The sequence below is a fragment of the Rhinoraja longicauda genome, chromosome 14 (assembly GCF_053455715.1).
Source record: "Rhinoraja longicauda isolate Sanriku21f chromosome 14, sRhiLon1.1, whole genome shotgun sequence".
In the NCBI taxonomy this organism is placed as follows: domain Eukaryota; kingdom Metazoa; phylum Chordata; class Chondrichthyes; order Rajiformes; family Arhynchobatidae; genus Rhinoraja; species Rhinoraja longicauda.
In genome coordinates, this window is record NC_135966.1 from 50,206,795 (window position 1) to 50,229,823 (window position 23,029).

At 46.6% G+C, this 23,029-nt stretch overlaps 1 protein-coding gene across 4 annotated transcripts in view; it reads right to left on the reverse strand.

Annotated features, from left to right (window-relative positions):
• LOC144600256 (dihydropyrimidinase-related protein 3-like) overlaps positions 1-23,029 on the reverse strand; it is a 213,565-nt gene that overhangs the window by 86,990 nt on the left and 103,546 nt on the right. For all 4 annotated transcript variants that reach the window (XM_078411824.1, XM_078411825.1, XM_078411823.1 and 1 more), the window contains one exon: positions 7,272-7,436. In XM_078411824.1, coding sequence (XP_078267950.1) covers positions 7,272-7,436 — 165 coding nt within the window. The remainder of the gene's footprint in view (positions 1-7,271; positions 7,437-23,029) is intronic.

Consider the following 23,029-nt stretch of genomic DNA (forward strand, 5'->3'; position numbering starts at 1 on the left):
TTGTACAGTTTGATAGCCACAGGGAAATAAATTGGCATTCTGTACTGCATCTTGGTGGAACAAGTATATAATATTGTTCACGTCTGCCAAAGTTTTGTTTTCCTTTAGGCATTCAAACTAAACTTTCAATGAAGGTTCAAGGAATAATGGGTGCCACCCATCAGCTGTTTGAATCAAGAGGAATGAGAAAACACAATGGCTGGGCAAAGAGAAACAGGTAGCATTTCACACCGAACAGCCCTCATCAGAAGCGTTGAAGACCTGAAATTGCTCACAAATCTGGGCTTTTTAAAATGAATACAGAAAATGCAGAAGCACTCAGCAGGTCAGGTAGCATTATCTAACGAGGAACAGTCAATGGTTCAGGTTGTGACACTTTGTCAGAACCCGTTCTTTAATTTTATTTCTAGCATGTGTTTTTGGTTTATTTTTACCGAGTTTAAATGCACCAGGCCTCAAATTACCCAGCTCATTTCTTCACTGCACCTGATTTATAATAAATGCAATGATTGTCAGGTGAGGTTCCCTCATTGAGCTCAAACAACAATGCTGGTACTAAACCAGTGCAGGTAGTTCTGCCGTAATGTAGAGACTCCATTCTGAAGAAACTATGTTTAGATTTTTTTTTTGATTTAGAGATACAGCGCGGAAACAGGCCCTTCGGCCCACCGAGTCCGCGCCGCCCAGCGATCCCCGCACACTAACACTATCCTACACACACTATGGACAATTTTTTTACATTTACCCAGTCAATTAACCTACATACCTGTACGTCTTTGGAGTGTGGGAGGAAACCGAAGATCTCAGCGAAAACCCACGCAGGTCACGGGGAGAACGTACAAACTCCGTACAGACGGCGCCCGTAGTCAGGATCAAACCTGAGTCTCCGGCGCTGCATTCGCTGTAAGGCAGCAACTCTACCGCTGCGCCACCGTGCCGCCCGGTGGGCGTCAATGTTACAGAACAATGCTACAGCACAATGTTACAGAACGTTGTGTTATATAACAACTATTGCGTCTCAGGGGGAAAAGGAGGTTTGGGGCTCGAAAAGTTTCAGACTCACAATAACAATGCCTTTTTATCCACTGCAGGATTTTTCAAACATAAAGATCCTTTTAATAGCTAGTTTATTTCTGTTGTTGCAAGCTAGAAATTCTAAAGGTAGAAAGTTGTGTTTAAGAGTACAGTTGCACAAGTGTCAATGAAGCGATTGTCCATTTCCATGGCCACCGGCAGTGAAACTGACACTGTTCCGAAGAGTCGATTCTGTTCACTTACTGAGGGGGTGGGTGGGATTTTTTTTTTCCTGGACTGTTTTTTTTCGCAGACAGCTTTTTTCTGCTTGTCGACTTCCAATGTAATTTTTAAAGGGATATTTAATGCCAATGAACAATTGCATTATGAGCATTCAGCCCACTTAATATAAAGCGTTCCCTCATCCATCCATTCCAGTTGAGGCCAGTTCATTGGCTATATTTAAGAGGGAGTTAGATGTGACCCTTGTGGCTAAAGGGATCAGGGGGTATGGAGAGAAGGCAGGTACAGGATACTGAGTTGGATGATCAGCCATGATCATATTGAATGGCGGTGCAGGCTCTAAGGGCCTACTCCTGCACCTATTTTCTATGTTTCTATGATGTCTACCCTTGGCCTACAACTTTAGGCTGTGCACGACATACGCAAGAAGAAGAAGAAGAAGAAGCAAATAGCAGAAGTACTTGTACCCAACACTACACCAGTTTTAAAACCTGTTTGCCTCAATAGACAATAGGTGCAGGAGGAGGCCATTCAGCCCTTCGAGCCAGCACCACCATTCAATGTGATCATGGCTGATCATTCTCAATCGGGACCCCGTTCCTGCCTTCTCCCCATACCCCCTGACTCTGCTATCCTTAAGAGCTCTATCTAGCTCTCTCTTGAATATATTCAGAGAATTGGCCTCCACTGCCCTCTGAGGCAGAGAATTCCACAGATTCACAACTCTCTGACTTAAAAAAGTTTTTCCTCATCTCAGTTCTAAATGGCCTACCCCTTATTCTTAAACTGTGGCCCCTAGTTCTGGACTCCCCCAACATTGGGAACATGTTTCCTGCCTTTAACGTGTCCAACCCCTTAATAATCTTATGTTTCGATAAGATCCCCTCTCATCCTTCTAAATTCCAGTGTATACAAGCCTAGCCGCTCCAGTCTTTCAACATAACATAGGGCTCCCCACGTTCCTGTTAGCACCAATCCCAAACCAGGTTCCTACAGTGGGCGGGCAGTTGGCAGGAACCAGCTATTGTGCAGCATTTTACAATGAAATTGCTAGAGTTTAGTTTTAACATTCCGAGACACGTTTAAGAAATGTTACAATTTCAGTTGTACAGTTTCAGAAAGGATAAAAGTGGTTCAGCTGCCGGAAAAGAAAATTAGACAGGGTATAAAACAGAGCTCCAATTCTAAACTGGCTGGTTTGTGCTGCTGCCAAGGACCAATTTCACTCCAAGAAATTCAAACGGCAGCAGGCAATTCATCTAATAAAATGGAATATGACAGGCGTTCTCTGGTTGAACCGTGTTCATTGCACTAATAGAGTGACCCGCAGGCAACTCCAGCTAGAGGCAAAATAAAAAATCTAGACTAAAAGTCCACCATTTAACAATGGACATTCACTAGGTTTTTAACTACCCACAGAGTCCACAGCACACGTACAGTTGAACACACGAGAGACACGAGCAACATAACGTGAAAGCAGGTTTTTCTGGATTTTTCAGACATTACTGCAAAGAGAACAATCAGATATGCGACACAAACCTTAATGGTGGGTGGTAGCTCGACATTACAATGCAACGTCAAGTTAATATATTTACAACTTTCACAGATTTCTGCAGCCACTGTGCTCTTGGCAAAGCACAGGTGTTAACTGCTATTACAATTATAAATATGCCAGGTTTCAGATCTGACTGTAATGCCACTTCACCTCTTATTTGAACATTACATGTTGACTCGAACATCATTGTGCTTGGGTGGCACAGCGGTAGAGTTGCTGCCTTACAGCGAATGCAGCGCCGGAGACTCAGGTTCGATCCTGACTATGGGCGCCGTCTGTACAGAGTTTGTACGTTCTCCCCGTGACCTGCGTGGGTTTTCTCCGAGATCTTCGGTTTCCTCCCACACTCCAAAGACGTACAGGTATGTAGGTTAATTGGCTGGGCAAATGTAAAAATTGTCCCTAGTGGGTGCAGGATAGTGTTAGTGTGCGGGGATCGCTGGGCGGCGCGGACCCGGTGGGCCGAAGGGCCTGTTTCTGCGCTGCATCTCTAAATCTAAAATCTAAACATGTTTGATTTTACAAACTTTAATATTTTCCTGAATATTGCTCGTTCAGGCCCTTCAGTCCACCGAGTCCGCACCGACCAGCGATCCCTGCGCACTAACACTATCCTACGCATACACACTAGGGACAACTTACAGCTTTACCGAAGCCAATTAACCTACAAACCTGTACGTCTTTGGAGTGTGGGAGGAAACCGGAACAAAAGGAGAAAACCCACATGGCCACGGGGAGACCGTACAAACTCTGTACAGCCAGCACCTGTAGTCAGGATCAAACCCAGGTCTCTGGCGCTGTAAGGCAGCAACTCTGCCACTGCGCCACCATGTCGCCCTTGGTCAATGTTAATTTTTCTCTCTAATTTTCACATTGTCATTTCTAGACTTGTTTACCGTCACTACTTCACTAATGTCCTGTGTCCTCTTCTCTGCCCTTCTGAATGGAGTCAGTACAGAAGCTGCCATGCGAGTTGAACTTCCCCTGCTTTGCATCTCCACTTTTGGGCCTGACTTATAAACCTTGCCCTACTCTCCTCCTCTTTCCCTTCGAACTTTTTGCTAGTCAAAACTCAAATGTGTTTCAGGTCTTCTATTCTTTCAATTTTAAACGAGAATAAATCCCATTATGAGCATGAATAAGCATGGTGTCATTATATAACGTAGGAGAAATATATGTGGAGTGCTGGGGCATCCCAGCCCACTCTGCCTCCATTGCACTGCCCAAATGGTACCAATCCTCTTGAGGCCCTGTATTTGAGCTCTTTTTTTCCCCAGGTACAGATAGTTCTGCCATAACAACATTTATATAAAATTATGGGAGAGAGAGACAGGGTAGACAGTCAGAATCTTTTTCCCAGGAAGGAAAAAAATAAATAAAACACTTGAGGGCATAGGTTTAAGGTGAGGGGGCAATGTTTAAAGGAGATGTGCAGGACAGGTTTTCTTTTATACTCAGATTGTGGAAAGTGCCTGGAATGTGTTGCAGAAGATGGTGTTTGAAGGCAGATATGTGAGTGGACTTTTGGATAGGCATATGGATATGCAGAGAATCGAGGGATTATGGCTTCTGGGCAGGTAAATGAGTGATGGTCTTTAAAAATTTTTTTTTTTAGAGATACAGCGCAGAAACAGGCCCTTCGGCCCACCGGGTCCGCGCCACCCAGCGATCCCCGCACATTAACACTATCCTACACACACGAGGGACAATTTTTACATTTTACCCAGTCAATTAACCTACATACCTATACGTCTTTGGAGTGTGGGAGGAAACCGAAGATCTCGGAGAAAACCCACGCAGGTTACGGGGAGAACGTACAAACTCCGTACAAACAGCACCCGTAGTCGGGATCAAACCCGAGTCTCCGGCGCTACATTCGCTGTAAGGCAGCAACTCTACCGCTGCGCCACCGTGCCGCACATGACGTGCCGTGCCGTCTTTGCATCATGTTTAGCACAGACATTATGGGCTGAAGGGCCTGTTCTTGTGCTGTACTCTTATATGTTCTATCACATTAATTGCATTCCTAAGAATATCATGTTCGAAAAACATTCGTGTGGATGGGGATTAGTGGCTTGAATGTTTCAGACTCACAATAATAGTTCTTTTTCCCTGCAGATTTTTAAAAGAAGGATCTTTGTCACAGCTTTTTAAGTATATTTTTGTTACTACAAGTTAAAAATACCAAAGGCTGTGTTACATCGTACACAAGTGAATCTTTACACAAGGGCCATTAAAAGAGATTGCTTGTCAATTTTAATGACTTCCTGCAGTGAAACTGAAGGGCTGTGTTCTTCAGAGACAATGATATCCGACTACTGTGGGACACTGCATGGGAATATTTTTTTCCCTTAGACTATTTAATTTGAAAGGCAGCTTTTTTTCTGCTCGTTCATTTCCCAAGTAACTTTTCAATAATTCTCTAGTTGCCAATCAAAATTGTGTCATAACCAATCGAGTCCGCATAACACAAATTGTGTTTCATAATTCGGTATATGGATTATGGAATATGGAATACGGTATATGGAAACACACATAATAGCTGTGGTACTATTGAAATAGCATCGATTTGTACCAGCATCTGCAGTTATTTTCTTACACTACCTGTTGCTCCACTGCGATTTCTCCTCAAGGTACATCCACTTTGAAGAAGTTCTCCTCCTCTCTTCGACGAGACTTTAGCAACATGCTCTCTCGCTGCTCCCCCTCTGTGATTTCTCCTGCCCTCCTGCTCTACGACCACATTTTGACACAGACTCGCTACCACAGCCACATCTGCTTTCTTGGGACTTGCCTGCGCCTCCATCTTCTGCCTCGTGGTTTCCAGCTCCATTTCCAGACCTCCCAATTCGGACCCAACCCGGACTACCGGCTCCAACAGACCATCTGCCGCCCATCAGTCTGAAGAAGGTTCTCGACTCGAAACGTCACCCATTCCTTCTCTCCTGAGATGCTGCCTGACCTGCTGAGTTACTCCAGCATTTTGTGAATAAATACCTTCGATTTGTACCAGCATCTGCAGTTATTTTCTTACACATAATAGCTGAACTTTCACTGAATATCAGTCACTTTCTTTTGAAAGTTACAATTGAAACCGCTTTCCTGGCCTTTCATGGTGTTCCACAGAAATACAGCATAGAAACACAGACCCGTCAGTCCATTGACCCCATACAAACCATTAGACACTCATTGACACTCATTCTAAATTAACTCCTTTTTTATTTTTCCCCCATATTCTCATCAATTCACTCCAGATTCGCATCAATTCACTCCATTGACAACAGCCAATTAACCTGCGCTGGCCAAAGCTTATCAGCAGTGCGGGGTTGATTCTAACAGCAATGGCACAGACTGATTAACTGGCATGATTAGCAGAGCTGCTGCTTCCCAGTCCCAATGACCCGGGATCAATCCCAACCTCCGCTTCCATCAGTGCGGAGTTTCCACTGTCTCCGTGATGGCGTGGCCATGCAGATCGCCAGGTTCATTACTGAATTCAGTATTCTGTCAGCACGGACTGGATGGGCCAAAGGGCATGTTTCCCAGCTGTATGACTACGAACTACTCATCTCCTCAGTAATTGTGACGCTCATCATCTTGCATGTTTGCAATAATTGCTGACTCCCTTCTCAGTCAGAACAATGTCTCCCATCAAAACCTTCATTAGTGGAGGGCAGAAGATTGGACAGGAGTCCACTGCAACTACTTTTTAATCCAATTTTTGCTAAGGGAGGAATTACAGACAACATCCCCTCATAATTCTCAGTACCGTGCTCGAAGTGCGTGGGTACACTTGGGTCATCCAGCATTGAAACGGAAAGTCAAACCATCATCTTCTGCTGAAACATAGTTACCTCCAAAGAAAAGGCTGAGAGTGTGACTAATATCAACACCCTCCCCATGCAGCTAGGGGGTGAATTATTGCACAATATAACAGTGGTGTTATTGCCAGAAGGAAGTTCAGGTTCAATCCCCAATTTCAGCTCAGTAGGGCGTGTCAGTTCAGGATGGAACGAGCACTTCTCCTGCAGACCATCATGGGAGGGATGAAAGAGGGAAACTAAGCTGAAAAGTGGTGGTAAAAGTGCGAGAGTGCATTATGTAGAAAATAGACCAAATAAATAGACGTGAATGGACACAAAGAAGAAATGGGGGAGAAATAGAAAAATAGTGAAAGGTTTGTGTTAGCAGTTAACCGATGTGAAATGGGAAGATTAGATGGAGCAAGATTAGAATGCACAAAACATGGGAGAATGGATGGCAATTCTCTGCTCAAGATGGGGATGGGCTCAAAGCTGATTGCAAAGTGGGATCATTTTAGTGGGAATTAGTAAATGCTGATTCTCCCAGCACTGCAGAATGAGAGAGGACAATTATGTTGTGTGCCATGCGTGAACTTTACACTGCGTTAACAAGAGACAGTGAACACCAAGCCGGGTCAGTAAAGCAATAAACACACCTTTGTCCTTGATCAGGGTGTGGATTTCTTCTTTCACCCCTTCGTTCCAGTCGGTGATGTCCACATGAAGGGCATAGTCGCAGCAGGACTTGCTGTCCGCCCACTCACGCCACTTCTCGTACGCAGCTACGACGCTACTCTCTGGTTCCGGGATCACATGGTCAACTGCGGGGAGAAAGGGAATTGGAAGGTTAACGCACTTCAAAGCTTCAAATCCTTCAGGCTCCATGTACACCATTTGGGCATTTTCATTCAGCGTTTAGATACTAACTAGACCAAGTGGACCCGTTGGGCCCAAACCTCTCCTGCATTGGTGCAGCACCCTCTCCTCCCCCCCTCCCCCTCCACCCATCAGCAGCACGGAAGGTTGCTCTAAGCGTGCCTGGAGAGATCTCAATGCCAGGTGTAAGAAGTGAAAAGATCATCGTTGGAACTCTCGACACAAAGCAAGACCCTGGGGCTGGGGGAACTACCAATCTCACAAAGAAACAAAATGAAACAAAAGAAAACAACCTTTGGGACATGCAATTGCTGTTGAACTAGATTCAAAATGTTCTTAAAGTTTGTTTTAAGTTGTGGTAGATCTGCAGAAAGCATCTAAGCAGACTAACATCACCTCCATAAGCCTCTGAAGTTTTACTTGTATTAAAAGTTAATGCAGGATAAAAGGTATCTGCTCTCAACGTGAAGAGTATTTTTTTTAAAATTCAATTGACTTACAGCCGCTCATACAAAGATTTTCAAAATGGCATCGACCCGAAACGTCACCCATTCCTTCTCTCCAGAGATGCTGCCTGCCCCGCTGAGTTACTCCAGCTTTTTGTCTATTTTCGGTTTAAACCAACATCTGCAGTTCCTTCCCACACAAAGGAGCAGACTACCTACCTTTGCTACAACCTCTGACAGCAGGTTAACCTCATTTATACTTTTACAGTATTCACCATCTCCACTGGCATACAAGGAACAAGGATTCATTCTATTCAGCTAGGCTGCTCTTCAGAAACTTGGAGGAGAGGAAAGAACAACACCAGACACTCTGGCCTATAGATTCTTAAAATCCCCAAAGTACCTTTACCAATCTGTTTAAAGACTTACGACAGCAAAAATAATATTTCTGCAGTGAGCTTCATGGCTCTTGTGTCAGTCAGAAGGTGAACAAACAAAGCTACGAGCTCTAAATCTGCCATGCACCAGAAATATGGAAGAATTAATACTCTGGGGCCAGGATGGTCCATTCATTATCACTCCAGGCTCCTACTAAAATCTTAGCGTGCTATACGGGGTTGCCCACTGTGGGCTGCTCATTTTGGAGCTCCCTGTTGCTAGGAAAAGTGTGCTTTTTGATTAAAAGCATGTTGCCATGGCGATTTATCTTTTGTTGTCCTCCAACAGAACTAATCAGACCCAGAGTTCAGGAGGTTGCAATTTCCTTGGAGTAAAATTACAAATGTTGGGAATTATGAATGGAAAACTCTCCAGAAACAAGCTGGAGAACGCGGCAGAATCTGACGGCTGGATTTTGGGAATGAACCACAACTGGATCCAAAGGAGCATCGCCAAAGCTTAGGTTTCATATGTACTCCCACAATACAATACCAAGTTCGCCAAGTGTTCCTCTGTTTGTCCGTGGGGGAATGTTGCCGACCAGTTTGAGTTGGCAACTGGCCCGACCGATCTTCCATCCCCTTCACCATCAAGCCTGACTTCCTGAAGGTGCTGGGGATCTGGTTCGGGAAGGCTGAGGCATGTAACAAGAATTGGCTGGAGCGGATAGCCAGGGTGGGGAAGAAGCTGGAGCTGTGGAAGCAGCGCTCCCTCTCCATCACGGGGAAAAATCTGGTCATCAGGTGTAAGGTGCTCTCGGGGCTGCTGTACTTGGCGCAAGTGTGGCCTGTCCCTCCCTCCTATGCCAGGGGTATCACCCGGGCCGTCTTCCACTTCATCTGGGGGTCGACGATGGACCGGGTGCGACGAGCCACAATGCACAAGTCGGCAAACAACGGGGGTAAAAGCGTGCCCAACGTCGCCCTCATCCTGGACACATTAGAGGCAGGAAACCTGTTCCCAATGTTGGGGGAGTCCAGAACAAGGGGCCACAGTTTAAGAATAAGGGGTAGGCCATTTAGAACGGAGATGAGGAAGAACTTTTTCAGTCAGAGTGGTGAAGGTGTGGAATTCTCTGCCTCAGAAGGCAGTGGAGGCCAGTTCGTTGGATGCTTTCAAGAGAGAGCTGGATAGAGCTCTTAAGGATAGCGGAGTGAGGGGGTATGGGGAGAAGGCAGGAACGGGGTACTGATTGAGAGTGATCAGCCATGATCGCATTGAATGGCGGTGCTGGCTCAAAGGGCTGAATGGCCTACTCCTGCACCTATTGTCTATTGCCACCTTCGTGTGTGGCTGCATCAGGCGGAGCATAGAGCCAAGGCACGTGGGCACCAAGTGCCACTACCTGCTGAGGTTCTACCTGTCCCCGGTGTTGCGAAGGATGGGCCTGGCGCAGATGCCAGGCAATGTGCCAGTCAGCTGGACATTGCCGAACCATCTGTCGTTTGTGGAAAGGACCAACACCTTTGACCACAAGTCCATCGGGCAGTGGTCAGCACGGAACGTCCTGCAGGCACTGCAGGGGAATGACTCCATGGATCCTGTGGCGTGGTTCCCAGAGCAGACTGCCCAGCTTGTCTGGCAAAATGCCTCATCGCCAGAACTAACCAACAAGCACCAAGACCTGGCTTGGCTGGCGGTGAGGGGAGCCCTCTCAGTCAGATCCTTCCTACACCGCCGGAACCTCACTACCGGCGCACGCTGCCTTCGGGACGGCTGCTACGGCGAGGAGACGGTGGCCCACCTCTTCACAGAGTGTGGATTTGCAAAGAGAGTCTGGAGAAGTTTGCAGGAGTCCCTGTCACGATTCATTCCGAGCAGCTCCGTCACGGAGGACTCTGTGATCTACGGACTGTTCCCAGGGACGCATTCAGAGACTGACATCGAGTGCTGCTGGAAGGTCATCAACTCGGTGAAAGACGCTCTTTGGTCTGCCCGAGCTTTGTTGGCCTCCCAGCGGAGCGAGCTGTCCGTCAAGGAATGTTGCCGACTGGCCCGCTGCAGACTGCAGGAGTACGTGCTGAGGGACGCACTGAAGCTTGGTGCAGCCAACGCCAAGGCTCTGTGGGGGAGGAGCACAGTCTAGGGTCCTTCCGCTGCTGGACATGGGGGGCAGGGTGTGGTGGAGAGAGACGCCCCTCCAAATAAGGGATACTGGGTAAATGTATGTAAATATCTAAACGAATGCCTGTATCGAATGTAACCTCCGGAAATGTCGGATGGGCTTGTTAAAAAAGATGTTTTGTAAATGATATTTATTATTTGAATAAAGTATTTTTTGATATTAAAAAAAAAGAATGTTGCCGACTGGCCCGCTGCAGACTGCAGGAGTACGTGCTGAGGGACGCACTGAAGCTCGGTGCAGCCAACGCCAAGGTCCTGTGGGGGAGGAGCACAGTCTGGGGTCCTTCCACTGCTGGACATGGGGGCAGGGTGTGGTGGAGAGAGACGCCCCACACGAGTGGCACGGGTGGGAGGTAAATCTGTGTAATTTGTATAAACTGTATTGAATGTATGTATAGCCTCCGAGAATGATGGATGGACTTTTGCAAGGATCATGTTTTGTATATATTTATTTCTCGAATAAATCATATTTTGAAATTTAAAAATCATGTATCTTTTCTGCTCAAGGGACACAATGCCTCAAATCACCTGTTCACCTAATGTGCAGCAGTAGAGTTGCTGCCTTACAGTGCTTGCAGCACCAGAGACCCGGGTTCGATCCCGACTACGGTTGCTGCCTGTACGGAGTTTGCACATTCTCTCTGTGACCACGTGGGCTTTCACCGAGATCTTCGGTTTCCTCCCCCACTCCAAAGATGTACAGGTTTGTAGGTTAATTGGCTTGATACAAGTGTAAATTGTCCCGAGTGTGTGTAGGCTTGCACGCTTGTGTTATCCATTTCAGATTGCATTGATGTGCTTCCAAATACATTATGACTAATGTCTATTAGGAAGATGGGTGCACACAACCAGCATGTGTTATGTGCACTTTCATTGTAATGTTGTGTTTCGACTCCTAATACAAAGACCTGCTTGCACCTGATACCAACGGTGGGACATTCCTGTGGGAACTCCACCCCAGGGACCCTCGTTTAGAAGCAATGACGTGGCTCCAATCTAAGAGTCCTTTGGGGAGACTGAACAACATCATCGCCCATGGCACAGTTCAATTAGGCGACTGAGTCACCGACCGTGGCCAATCACTGGAACCGCTGGAGAACAAAGCAACTAAGTCAGAATGAGGCGGCTGCATCGTTTTTCAAAACCCAAATCCCAGCGCTCAAAAATTCCATCTCGAGGACAAATGCAAAAAAACAAAAATTGGGCTGTGCCGAGTGTGCACTTTTCCCATGGGATCTCACTCTGCAAGAATGAATTAATTGGACACAGTAAACATAGGGGGTGGGGTTGAGTCAGACAAATGTGCTCAACAGGCCAACTTGTTGCTCAACTTGTTGAAGCATCCATCCAAAGGACTTGCAGACATAACACCAACACCACTCTCCGGTTCTTAGCTTCCCCCACACTCCACAAATTGTGCAGATTAAAGCGTTTGAAATCTGCACAGCAAAAGGCAGCCATTTTAACTATTTAGGCCTAGTCCGTGCAATACTCTCCAATGAGAATGACTTACTTGGTTAAGTGAACAGATTATCTAATAAGTAAACATAATCCAATAAAAGCCGTCTGAAAAGAACTACAATGGTTACTGAAGACAATTCTAACTCTGCTTAAACCATCCCAATGGTACCAACGCTGCTCAATTTGGAAATAATAACATTTTTCAAATGACCTTAAAACATTGTGACATCCTGTTAAAAACAAGTATAGTCTCCAAATGACTGCCCTTCCTAGTGCCAAGCCAGTAGCTTGACAGTCTGCTTGGGTCAGATGTCCATTTCCTGTCACGCTATCATTAAATCAGTTTGCAACATACTTGATGCTATTCAACAGCAAAGACTCAGCCGTAAAAGATATTCAAGAGGAAAAGGCCACTGTTTCCGCCAAGTGTGCAAACATGAACTTTGATCCGACTCCCATCCTGAATTGAATCCAATAACATACTTCATGAATTTGCAAGCCTCGGGTAAATTATCTTTTTTATTCTTATTCAACGTGTCATTTGGTGTATGGAACACCCTGCCTTGATCACAGATTTGTTCAGATCATCTTTGGCATATATATCCAGTTATAATCCTGGGCCTCTTGAGACAACAGGAAATTCTGGAGGTTAAAAAATATACATAACTGTTTCCGTGAGACATTTGAGTTTGCTTCATCCCGAATCAGATACACTAACTTCATTATCAGACCCTAATATACCACAATGCAAAAAAACAATTGGAGAAATACAAAATAAAGAAAATGTTGGAAACTCTCAGCAGGTCAGGCAGCGTCTCTGGAGAGAGACGGAACCAAAGTCAAGTGAAGAGTCTGAAAAGGACACATCCAAAACCAGTGTCCAATTTAAAATGTGATCCAAATCCAACTCATCACACGCACATTTCTTGGCATGGAAACATGATCAATTAGCAGAATAGGCTCTGCAAGAGGAAGACCGCAAGGATGCCGCACAAAAACAGCAGTTTGAATTTAAGTGGAGATTCTGATACTGCAAAGCAACAAAGACCATATCAGGCAATAGCTGAGATAGTGCAGGCATTCAACACGAGTACAGGAAAACCAAAGTCAGGAAGAGAAGCAGTTGGCACCATTGAATAGAGATGGATGGTGAGGGATTTATTCACAAAATGCTGGAGTAACTCAGCAGGTCAGGCAGCATCTCGGGAGAGAAGGAATGGGTGACGTTTCGGGTCGAGACCCTTCTTCAGATGGTGAGGGAAGTGGACATGAGCTATTGTTAATATAGTAAGACCTGAGTAATCTCCTGGACAAGTTTCGATCGCCTAGCTTGGGGTCGGAGAGGAATATCCCGGATTTTTCCCCCAAATTGACCTGGGTTTTTATCCGGTTTTTCGTCTCTCCCAGGAGATCACACGGTTCTTTTGGGTGGGAAGAAGGGCGATAGTGAGTGGGAAGGAGGTTGGGGTAGGATCAGCCATGATCGTATTGAATGGCGGAGCGGGCTCGAGGGGCCGGTTGGCCTACTCCTGCTCCTGTTTTCTTGTGTTCGTGTGTTCTTGTACAGTCGCTTGACATAGCCACAGCAGAGCTTGTCTGCTTCGTTGTCACCTTCTCCTCACTAGAACTATTCTCCATTCTCTTTAAACCATCCCCTTTCATGTCTTGTTCATACACCTTACACTTCCTTATCTCTGTGTCTCCCTCTCCCCGACTCAGTGTGAAGGTACTCGACCCGAAACGTCTTCCATTCCTCTCCAGAGATGCTGCCTGTCCTGCCAAGTTACTCCAGCATACTGTGTCCATCAACATCTGCGGTTCCTTCCGACACTTAAATGCTGAAGGCACAGCTGTAAGGGGGTGGAACAGAGCAGGACAAGATGCAAGGAAGCAAAGCAATGAGGGAACGGAGAACCCTACGTGCAAGGCAGCTGATGCCTTGCAAATCTGGTGACCCAGTTTCCACAATCACTGGTGTGATTGCAGTTTGCACATTCTCTCAGTGACCACATCAGTCCTGGGTGCTCCGGTTTCCTACCACATCACAAACACAAGCAGGTTGCTAGGTTAAACTGCTGCTGTAAATTGGTAAGAGGGAGAGTCCAAGAGGAGTTGATAGGAATGTGGGGAGGAAAACAGAAATTGGTGTAAATGGGTGGGTTATAGTTACCAGGAACTTGGTGGATTAGATTTTTTAGATTTAGAGATACAGCGCGGAAACAGGCCCTTCGGCCCACCGAGTCCGCACCGCCCAGCGATCCCCGCACATTAACACTATCCTACACACACTAGGGAAATTTTTTACATTTACCCAGTCAATTAACCTACATACCTGTACGTCTTTGGAGTGTGGGAGGAAACCGAAGATCTCGGAGAAAACCCACGCAGGTTACGGGGAGAACATACAAACTCCGTACAGACGGCGCCCGTAGTCAGGATCGAACCCGAGTCTCTGGCGCTGCATTCGCTATAAGGCAGCAACTCTACCGCTGCGCCACCGTGCCGAAGGGCTGATTCGGTGCTTTATAGTTCTGTGATTATTTCCTGAAATATCTATGGACTGGGGCCAAATTGTGCAACATGGAAACATATTACTGAAACTAGCAACCACCTTGAGCATTGTTAGAGAACCTTAAAAAACAGCCTAGGTAACAGGCAGTCCACAGAACCAGCTGTGCCTTGCCAGCACTGGTTGGTGGTTATTTTTTTTCCTTTTTGATCCTTTGCTGTTGCATCAGGCAAGGCAGTTGTAACAAAATGAGGGCAGTTAACATCTTAGCAACAAAATGTAGGTCACCAAAAATAGTGAGTGATGAGGAACTTTGGGCTTCAATCCCACTTTTAAGGGAACTACTAATAAACTACAAGCTCAGATATGGCGAAAAGGTATCCAGCTCCACAAATGAAAAACTGTTGATAATTGCAACTAGGGTCGCCGACTGTCCCGTATTAGCCAGGACATCCCGTATTTTGGGCTAAATTAGTTTGTAAGACCGCCCTTGTCCCGTATTCGTAGGGTTGCCAATTTTCTCACTCCCAAATAAGGGACAAAGGGTGACGTCACCGCCCTGCAAGACCTCACCCAGCCAGCGGCCATGTGCTCCCGCTCCGCCAATAGCGGACACCCGGCCGCTGGCTGGGTGAGGTCACGTGGGGCGCAGGGCGGTGACGTCACCCTTTGTCCCGTATTTGGGAGTGAGGAAGTTGGCAACCCTAATTGCAACATCACATTCCTTTTTCGCTCAAATAATTTATCGATAAAGCTACCAATCCATTCTCTCTCTTCCCCACCCCCTTCCCAGATCTCCCTCTATCTTCCTGTCTCCACCAATATCCTTCCTTTGTCCCGCCCCCCTGACATCAGTCTAAAGAAGGGTCTCGACCCGAAACGTCACCCATTCCTTCTCTCCTGAGATGCTGCCTGACCTGCTGAGTTACTCCAGCATTTTGTGAATAAATCCATTCTTGGAAGTCAGAAGCCATTACAAAGGGAGTTTCTGGGGGAAGTGGCAGCGCCTAACGGTAGCGGCTCACTAGCAGTCTGTTCGTCTTTTTTCCTTTTTTGTTGTGTGTCGGTGTTGGGATGGTTTTTATATATTTTTTTGGTTGTGTATGTGTGGGAGGGAGGGGGGGGGGGTGGTGGTGTGGGGGGGGGGGGAACTTTTCTCTTCCTCACGGCACGGGGTGCGGCTCGGCTGCGGGGCCTAACATCGCCCGGTGCGGCTTGGCCACTGGACTTTACATCGCCCGGTGCGGCTTGGCCGCTGGACTTAACAGTGCCCGGTGCAGCTCGGCCGCTGGACTTAATATCGCCCGGTGCGGCTTGGCCGCTGGACTTAACAGTGCCCGGTGCAGCTCGGCCGCTGGACTTAACATCGCCCGGTGCGGCTCGGCTGCGGGACTTAACATCGCCCGGTGCGGCTCGGCCGCGGGACTTTACATCGCTGGTGCGGCTCGACTGCGGGACTTAACATCGCCCGGTGCGGCTCGACCACGGGACTTAACATCGCCCGGTGCGGCTCGGCCACGGGACTTAACATCGCTGGTGCGGCTCGACCACGGGACTTTACATCGCCCGGTGCGGCTCGGCCACTGGACTTAGCTGCGCAAGGCTTGGTCGCGGGCCTTTCATCGCCCGGTTCGGCCGCGGGACGTTTCAGCGCCCGGTGCGGGGACTGTGCAGGTCGGTCGGGGACGAGCTGTCTGTCCGTGGGCGTGGGGAAGAGAGTGGAAGCTTTGTTGCCTCCATCACAGTGAGGGGGTGTTTGGAGTCACTGTGATGGACGTTTGTGTTGGGGCTATGTGTCTTGTGTTCTTTTTTTTTCTATGACTGCTATGTAGTTTCGTTCGGTACTACGGTGCCGAACGACAAATAAAGCTCTGTTATACCTGTTATACCTGTTATATGCCACAAAGACAAATCCTTCTTTGAGATCTATCACGTGTTAGCCCCACGAAAAGCCAAGTTCTGCCCGAAGAACAGATTCTCTGTTGTTTTCAAAATGCAGGAGGGGGAGAGAAAGTGAAAGCAATGCTTTGATCTAGAATGGAAATTATTCTGCCACTCCCATGTAAATGGACAGGGAAGTAACAGTCTATTCTCCTCCCACTCTCTTGCCATCTTGCATCCCCTTGCATTTAAAAAAAAAAATCCAGAACCTTTGGTCCACACCCCCTGCCAGTTAACGTCCACATAAACCTGCCAGGTCTCAATCAGGGCCGTTTTTACAGCATTATGGGCCCCCGGGCAAAGCAGTGTACTGGGGCCCCTACCGTTACTCTCCCCCACCCCCCTTTCCCTACCAGCCCCCCCCCCTGTCGTGCCAGCGAAAAGCACTTACCGAAAAGCACTTAGCGATGGACTTAGGGTGCTACATTGTTGCGAAAAGCACTTACAGATCGCTGTGAGAAGCACTTAGGGACCGAAAATGTTGCGAAAAAAGCACTTATTGAACCTACATTTTTAAAGTAGTATTTATTTATTGCAAGTCACTTAACATACACAGATCAGCATGGGGCCCCTATGCTCGTGGGGCCTCGGGCAAGTGTCCATCATGCCCATGCGTTAAGACGGCCCTGGCCTCAATATCAGATCAAGATCCAGCACGTCCTCAGGTGGAAGTGAAAGACGGCAAACCACCATTACAAATGATCGCAGTGGCATGATATCTCATCAAATAGTGCTGTTACCTCAAACAGCCCCAGAAATACAAGTTGGATCCTCACCTTGGGTGCTGTCTTGTGTGGAGTCTGCAGGCTCTCCCCGTAACCAAAGGGCTTTCCTCCCTCATCCCAAAGTAGTTCTAATTGGGGAATTAGGGATGGCAATTTACCCTTTAATGTAGGTGACTGGCGGAAGAATGTCAGTTTATTGTCAGGTGTATCGAGGTACAGTGAAAAGCTTTTGTTGCGTGCTGTCCAGTCAGCAGAAAGACAATACGTGATTACAATCGAGGAGTGAATTGGCATGTGAAATAATTGGTTGCGTGGACCCAGGGAAGAAGCAACAATACTGGGGGCATGCATGGACCAAAAGGGCAAAATGGACTCTGCTGCACATGGATGAAGTGACATCACAGAGCTTCATCACCATCTCACAGGACCTGGAAAACTATTTACTCGTCCAAAATTAACATCAATGACCACAAAGTTCTTGGTTGCAAGTGAAGCATCCTCTCCAGAGGTTGAGATGATGCAATAAAATGAACGTTCCTTTCCCTCTGCACAATGAAATCTTATTCATTGCTCTGAGAAGTCGCCAAGGGATAGTTGGAGAAGCCAGACATCGGGAGTTCAGCAATAAACTGGTGACGGTACCTTGATAGTTATATTGCTCCCGTGATACCTTTGTCAAGCCTCGTGCTCTCCTGGAAACCAGGCCTTCAGCATCTGCTTTGATTTGGCTGCCAAAGGCAGTAAAATTCGGCCCTTTGGCTTCCTGAACTGAAGCCCCCCCGAGAACGCCTTCTCACCGCCTACTACACAAGGCCCACATTATAGGATCGGCTCAGAGCCAAAACGTGTTGCAGCCAAACTCCAACTGGATCACACTACTGTGGCGCACAGTTCACTTTCCACAGGAGAAGAGTGCTCAGGTATGTGTCGATTAACTGCATCATTGGCAGTGAGCACAGAGCAGTGCGCTTAAACTTAACTTAGCCTGGAAAGGCAAGAGCGTGCTTCTTTAAAATGTGCACTCTTGCCCTTAATCAAGCCAGGATGGGGAGCGGGAAGATTCGACTAACTAATTGCAATCTATCGCTGGCTCAATTCCAATTTTCAGTTCTCCTCAGAGTTAAATATACAAACGACTTGGTCATAAATGTAGATGGGTTGGTGGCGACCTTGAATGATGCCAGAAGTGGTGGTGGAGGCAGCATTTAAGAGGCTTTTAGATGGGCACATGGATAGGCTTTTAGATGGGCGCATGGATAGGCAGAGAATGGATCATGTGCAGGCAAAGGAGATTAGTTTAACCGGCCATCATGGACATTATAGACCAAAAGCTCCTTATAGCCTATCCTGTGCTACACAGTTCAATGTTTAAAGTCAGTGATATAAGCAACACAAAAACAGGTCCTTCAGCACAATGCTTCATTTCATGCCAACCATCCAGTTACAATTATCCTACATTCCTATCAAGTTCCCCAGACTCCATTTCTCACCTACAACTCAAGGGCATTTTATAGCGGCCAACTTAACCCACCCATCTGCATGCTGTGGGTTGAAACTGAAGCACCAGGAGCATTGAGAGGAGATCTTAACGAAACGTATAAGATTATTAAGGGGTTGGACACGTTAGAGGCAGGAAACATGTTCCCAATGTTGGGGGAGTCCAGAACAAGGGGCCACAGTTTAAGAATAAGGGGTAGGCCATTTAGAACGGAGATGAGGAAAACCTTTTTCAATCAGAGAGTTGTGAATCTGTGGAATTCTCTACCTCAGAAGGCAGTGGAGGCCAATTCTCTGAATGCATTCAAGAGAGAGCTAGATAGAGCTCGTAAGGATAGCGGAGTCAGGGGGTATGGGGAGAAGGCAAGAACGGGGTACTGATTAAGAATGATCAGCCATGATCACATTGAATGACGGTGCTGGCTTGAAGGGCCGAATGGCCTCCTCCTGCACCTATTGTCTATTGTAACCACGCAGTCAAAGGAAAACTGCGCAAACTTTGCATCGACAGCTCCCACGATCAGAATTGAACCCGGGTCTTTGTTATCGTGAGGCAGTTCTTCCACACCACCGTGGTACCCATAATGCTTATCTTGCTTAACCACACGTGCAAGTCCACTTCTCGCAGGCTCCGGCACATTGATCACAGTGCGGAAAAGTAACATTTCCAGAAGCAGTGGCTGAAAAGCAAAGGCTTCACCGGTAATGAGTTCATAAGGAGCAGAAATACGCCATTCGGCCCATCAAGTTTACTCCGCCATGCAATTATGGCTGATCCATCTCTCCCTCTTAACCCCATTCTCCTGCCTTCTCCCATAACCCTCGACACCCTTATCATAATATAATAACCAAAATCCCAATAAAGTTCAGGAACAATCAAGCTAGGATAGGCTTGTATACACTGGAATTTAGAAGGATGAGAGGAGATCTTATCGAAACGTATAAGATTATTAAGGGGTTGGACAAGTTAGAAGCAGGAAACATGTTCCCAATGTTGGGGGAGTCCAGAACAAGGGCCCACAGTTTAAGAATAAGGGTAAGCCATTTAGAACTGAGACGAGGAAAAACTTTTTCAGTCAGAGAGTTGTAAATCTGTGGAATTCTCTGCGTCAGAAGGCAGTGGAGGCCAATTCTCTGAATGCATTCAAGAGAGAGAGCTAGATAGAGCTCTTAAGGATAGCGGAGTCAGGGGGTATGGGGAGAAGGCAGGAATGGGGTACTGATTGAGAATGATCAGCCATGATCACATTGAATGGCGGTGCTGGCTCGAAGGGCCGAATGGCCTCCTCCTGCACCTATTGTCTATTGATAGTGAGTAGAGCAAGTCAGAGACTGGACGCAAGGTCAATAAGGAGAACTTGCATTCATAGAGGGCATTTTACAATCTCAGTTTATCCAAAGCTCTTCAGTCAATGATATTGGCTTGAAGTGCAGTCAATACTGTTTTGCAGACAAATACAGTGGCCTATTTTCTGTTTATTTCTTTTATTTTTTTATTTTTTATTTTTTTTATTTTTGAAAAGCATATGTACAAATAGAAATTTAAAAAAAACACATTTGTTACAAAGTTCTTCAATTTTTAAATTTTGGAAGAGAGAAAGTAAAAATAAAAAATAAAAACTATAAACTTGGGGAGAGAGAATAAGAGGGTTAAAAAAAGGATCTAACAATAAAAATTAAAGGGAGTAGATCCGGGGACAATAACCACAGTTGTACATCCAACCCCTAACTCAAGTTTCAACTTTTAATTTAAATTTTTTATTTTAGTCCTGTGCCAAACCCATTTACTTTTCTAAAAATTCAATAAATGGAGACCATATTTTTAAAAATAACTCAGGTTTGTCGGTTAAGGCAAACCTTATTTTTTCCAAATGCAGGGTCTCTGTCATTTCCATAGTCCACATTTTAATTGTGGGGGTTATTGTTTTTTTCCAAAATTTAAGTATTAATTTTTTCGCAGTTATTAGACTGTAATCAAGAAAATGTACCTGACTTGCTGTAAAATTTGTAGTATGTTCTGATAATCCTAATATAATTAATTTTGGATCCATATCTAATTTTTTATTAATAACTTTAGAAACTATTTTAAAAATCTCCAACCAGAAGTTTTGCATTTTTCTGTTTAGGCGGAAGTGGCGGCGCATAACGGCTGCGGCTCGCTAGCAGTCTGTTCGTCTTTTTTCCCTTTTTTTTTGTTGTGTGTCGGTGTTGGGATGGTTTTTTTTTTTTTTGGTTGTGTATGTGTGGGGGGTGGTGGTGTGGGTGGGGGGGTGGTGGTGTGGGTGGGGGAAACCTTTCTCTTTTAGGTCTCTTCCTCACGGCGCGGGGTGCGGCTCGGCCGCGGGGCCTTCCATCACCCGGTGCGGCTCGGCCGCTGGACTTAACATCGCCCGGTGCGGCTCGGCCACTGGACTTAACAGTGCCCGGTGCGGCTTGGCCGCGGGGCCTTCCATCGCCCGGTGCGGCTCGGCCGCTGGACTTAACAGTGCCCGGTGCGGCTCTGCCGCGGGGCCTAACATCGCTGGTGCGGCTCGGCCGCTGGACTTAACATCGTCCGGTGCGGCTTGGCTGCGGGGCCTTCCATCGCCCGGTGCGGCTCGGCCGCAGGGCCTAACATCGCCCGGTGCGGCCGCGAGACGTCTCAGCGCCCGGTGCGACTCGGCCGCGGGGACTTCCATCCCCTTGCGGGGACTGTGCGGGTCGGTCGGGGACGAGCTGTCTGTCCGTGGGCATGGGGAAGAGAGTGGAAGTTTTGTTGCCTCCATCACAGGGAGGGGGTGTTTGGAGTCACTGTGACGGACGTTTGTGTTGGGGTCATGTGTCTTGTGTTCTTTTTTGTGTGTGACTGCTATGTAGTTTCGTTCGGTACCTTGGTACCGAATGACAAATAAAGCTCTGTTGAACTGTTGAACTGTTGTTGAACAACATCAATAAAATACACAGCCACATTATTTATCTTTGTGGTAAATATGTATGATTTAGCAGAACAGTCTTGATCACTTCAAGTAATATCAAGGGATAATTTACCAGCCGAGAAAGATGGACTCGGTTTATTGACCGTTCTACAGTGCCATTCATATGTCCCTTGACCTGTGGGTATTTAAGGAAGGATTCTCACCCAGGACTATGTTAGGCAAAGGGAGAGTGATAATTATGAACTCTCCTCAAAATGTTGTTGTGATTAGAAGTTAAATATCTCAATGGCAGTGACAGCTTTAAATTCATCCCCAGAAACATCCCACTGCCAACCCTTGCCCCAGTAAAATACATAATCGCCAGAAAATGTTGCAAGTATCGATTTCCTTGGTTGGACCAGCAGCGTGAATGATAAGCAGCTCCCCCCTGTGCGTCACCTCAATCAATGGAGGTCAACAAATATACGCAAATAACTGCAGATGCTGGTACAAATCGAAGGTATTTATTCACAAAAAGCTGGAGTGACTCAGCAGGTCAGGCAGCATCTCAGGAGAGAAGGAATGGGTGACGTTTCAGGTCAAGACCCTTCTTCAGACTGATCATGAGACAAATATACCCTCATGTTGAGGGCCAGAGTTAGAAATCAACTGAACCATATGCACAAAAGAATGGACACAATGCACATAATGCATACGGACTAGGATTTGGCCATTTTGCCCCCTCACATTGAAGAAGGTTCCTAACTCAAAACGTCACCTGCCCATGTTCTCCCGAGATGCTGCTTGAGCGGCTGAGCGACTCCACCACTCTGTGTCCGCCTTGTAATAAGTTCACAGCTGATCTCATTGTGAGCTGCTCTTGTCGTTTAATCTGGCCACAGTAACCGTTTACTCTTGCTTAATAGGAACCCATCTACCTTGGTCGTCAAAACAAACATTCTGAGACTCTGCTTTCACCACAAAGGTTAATGATCTGGGACCTGCAAATAATTATCCAATTGGTTCAGCTCAGAGCACCACCATTTCCGCCTACATTCTTCGTCAGGTGATGGAAGTTAAATACCCATGGTTCAAAGGTGACAATATAAATAGCTCATTGGATCATTGGCCCATTTCAGATGGAGATTGATTGCTTGTGGAACAACGATGGACTAGATTTTTCTAGTCCTAGCAGCTGCAGGTGGCATTTACCTATCCAAGGGACAGGACGCTATGACACAACATACAAGTTTCCAAATGTCCTCACAGGATATAGTTAACCAACTGTAGAGACAATATTATTGTACTGGTGTGAGGCACGGACTCTCACTCGAGCACTGTCCAAGTCTCTCGATGGTGTCTACACCCAAATGCTCAGAAAAGTTCAAAATGTCAGTTGGAGGGACTACATATCCAACGCCCAGCTCTACGGGGAGATTCTACCTCTGACCGAGAAGATCAGGTGGAGAAGGAAGAGGCTCGCTGATCATTGCCATTGCCACC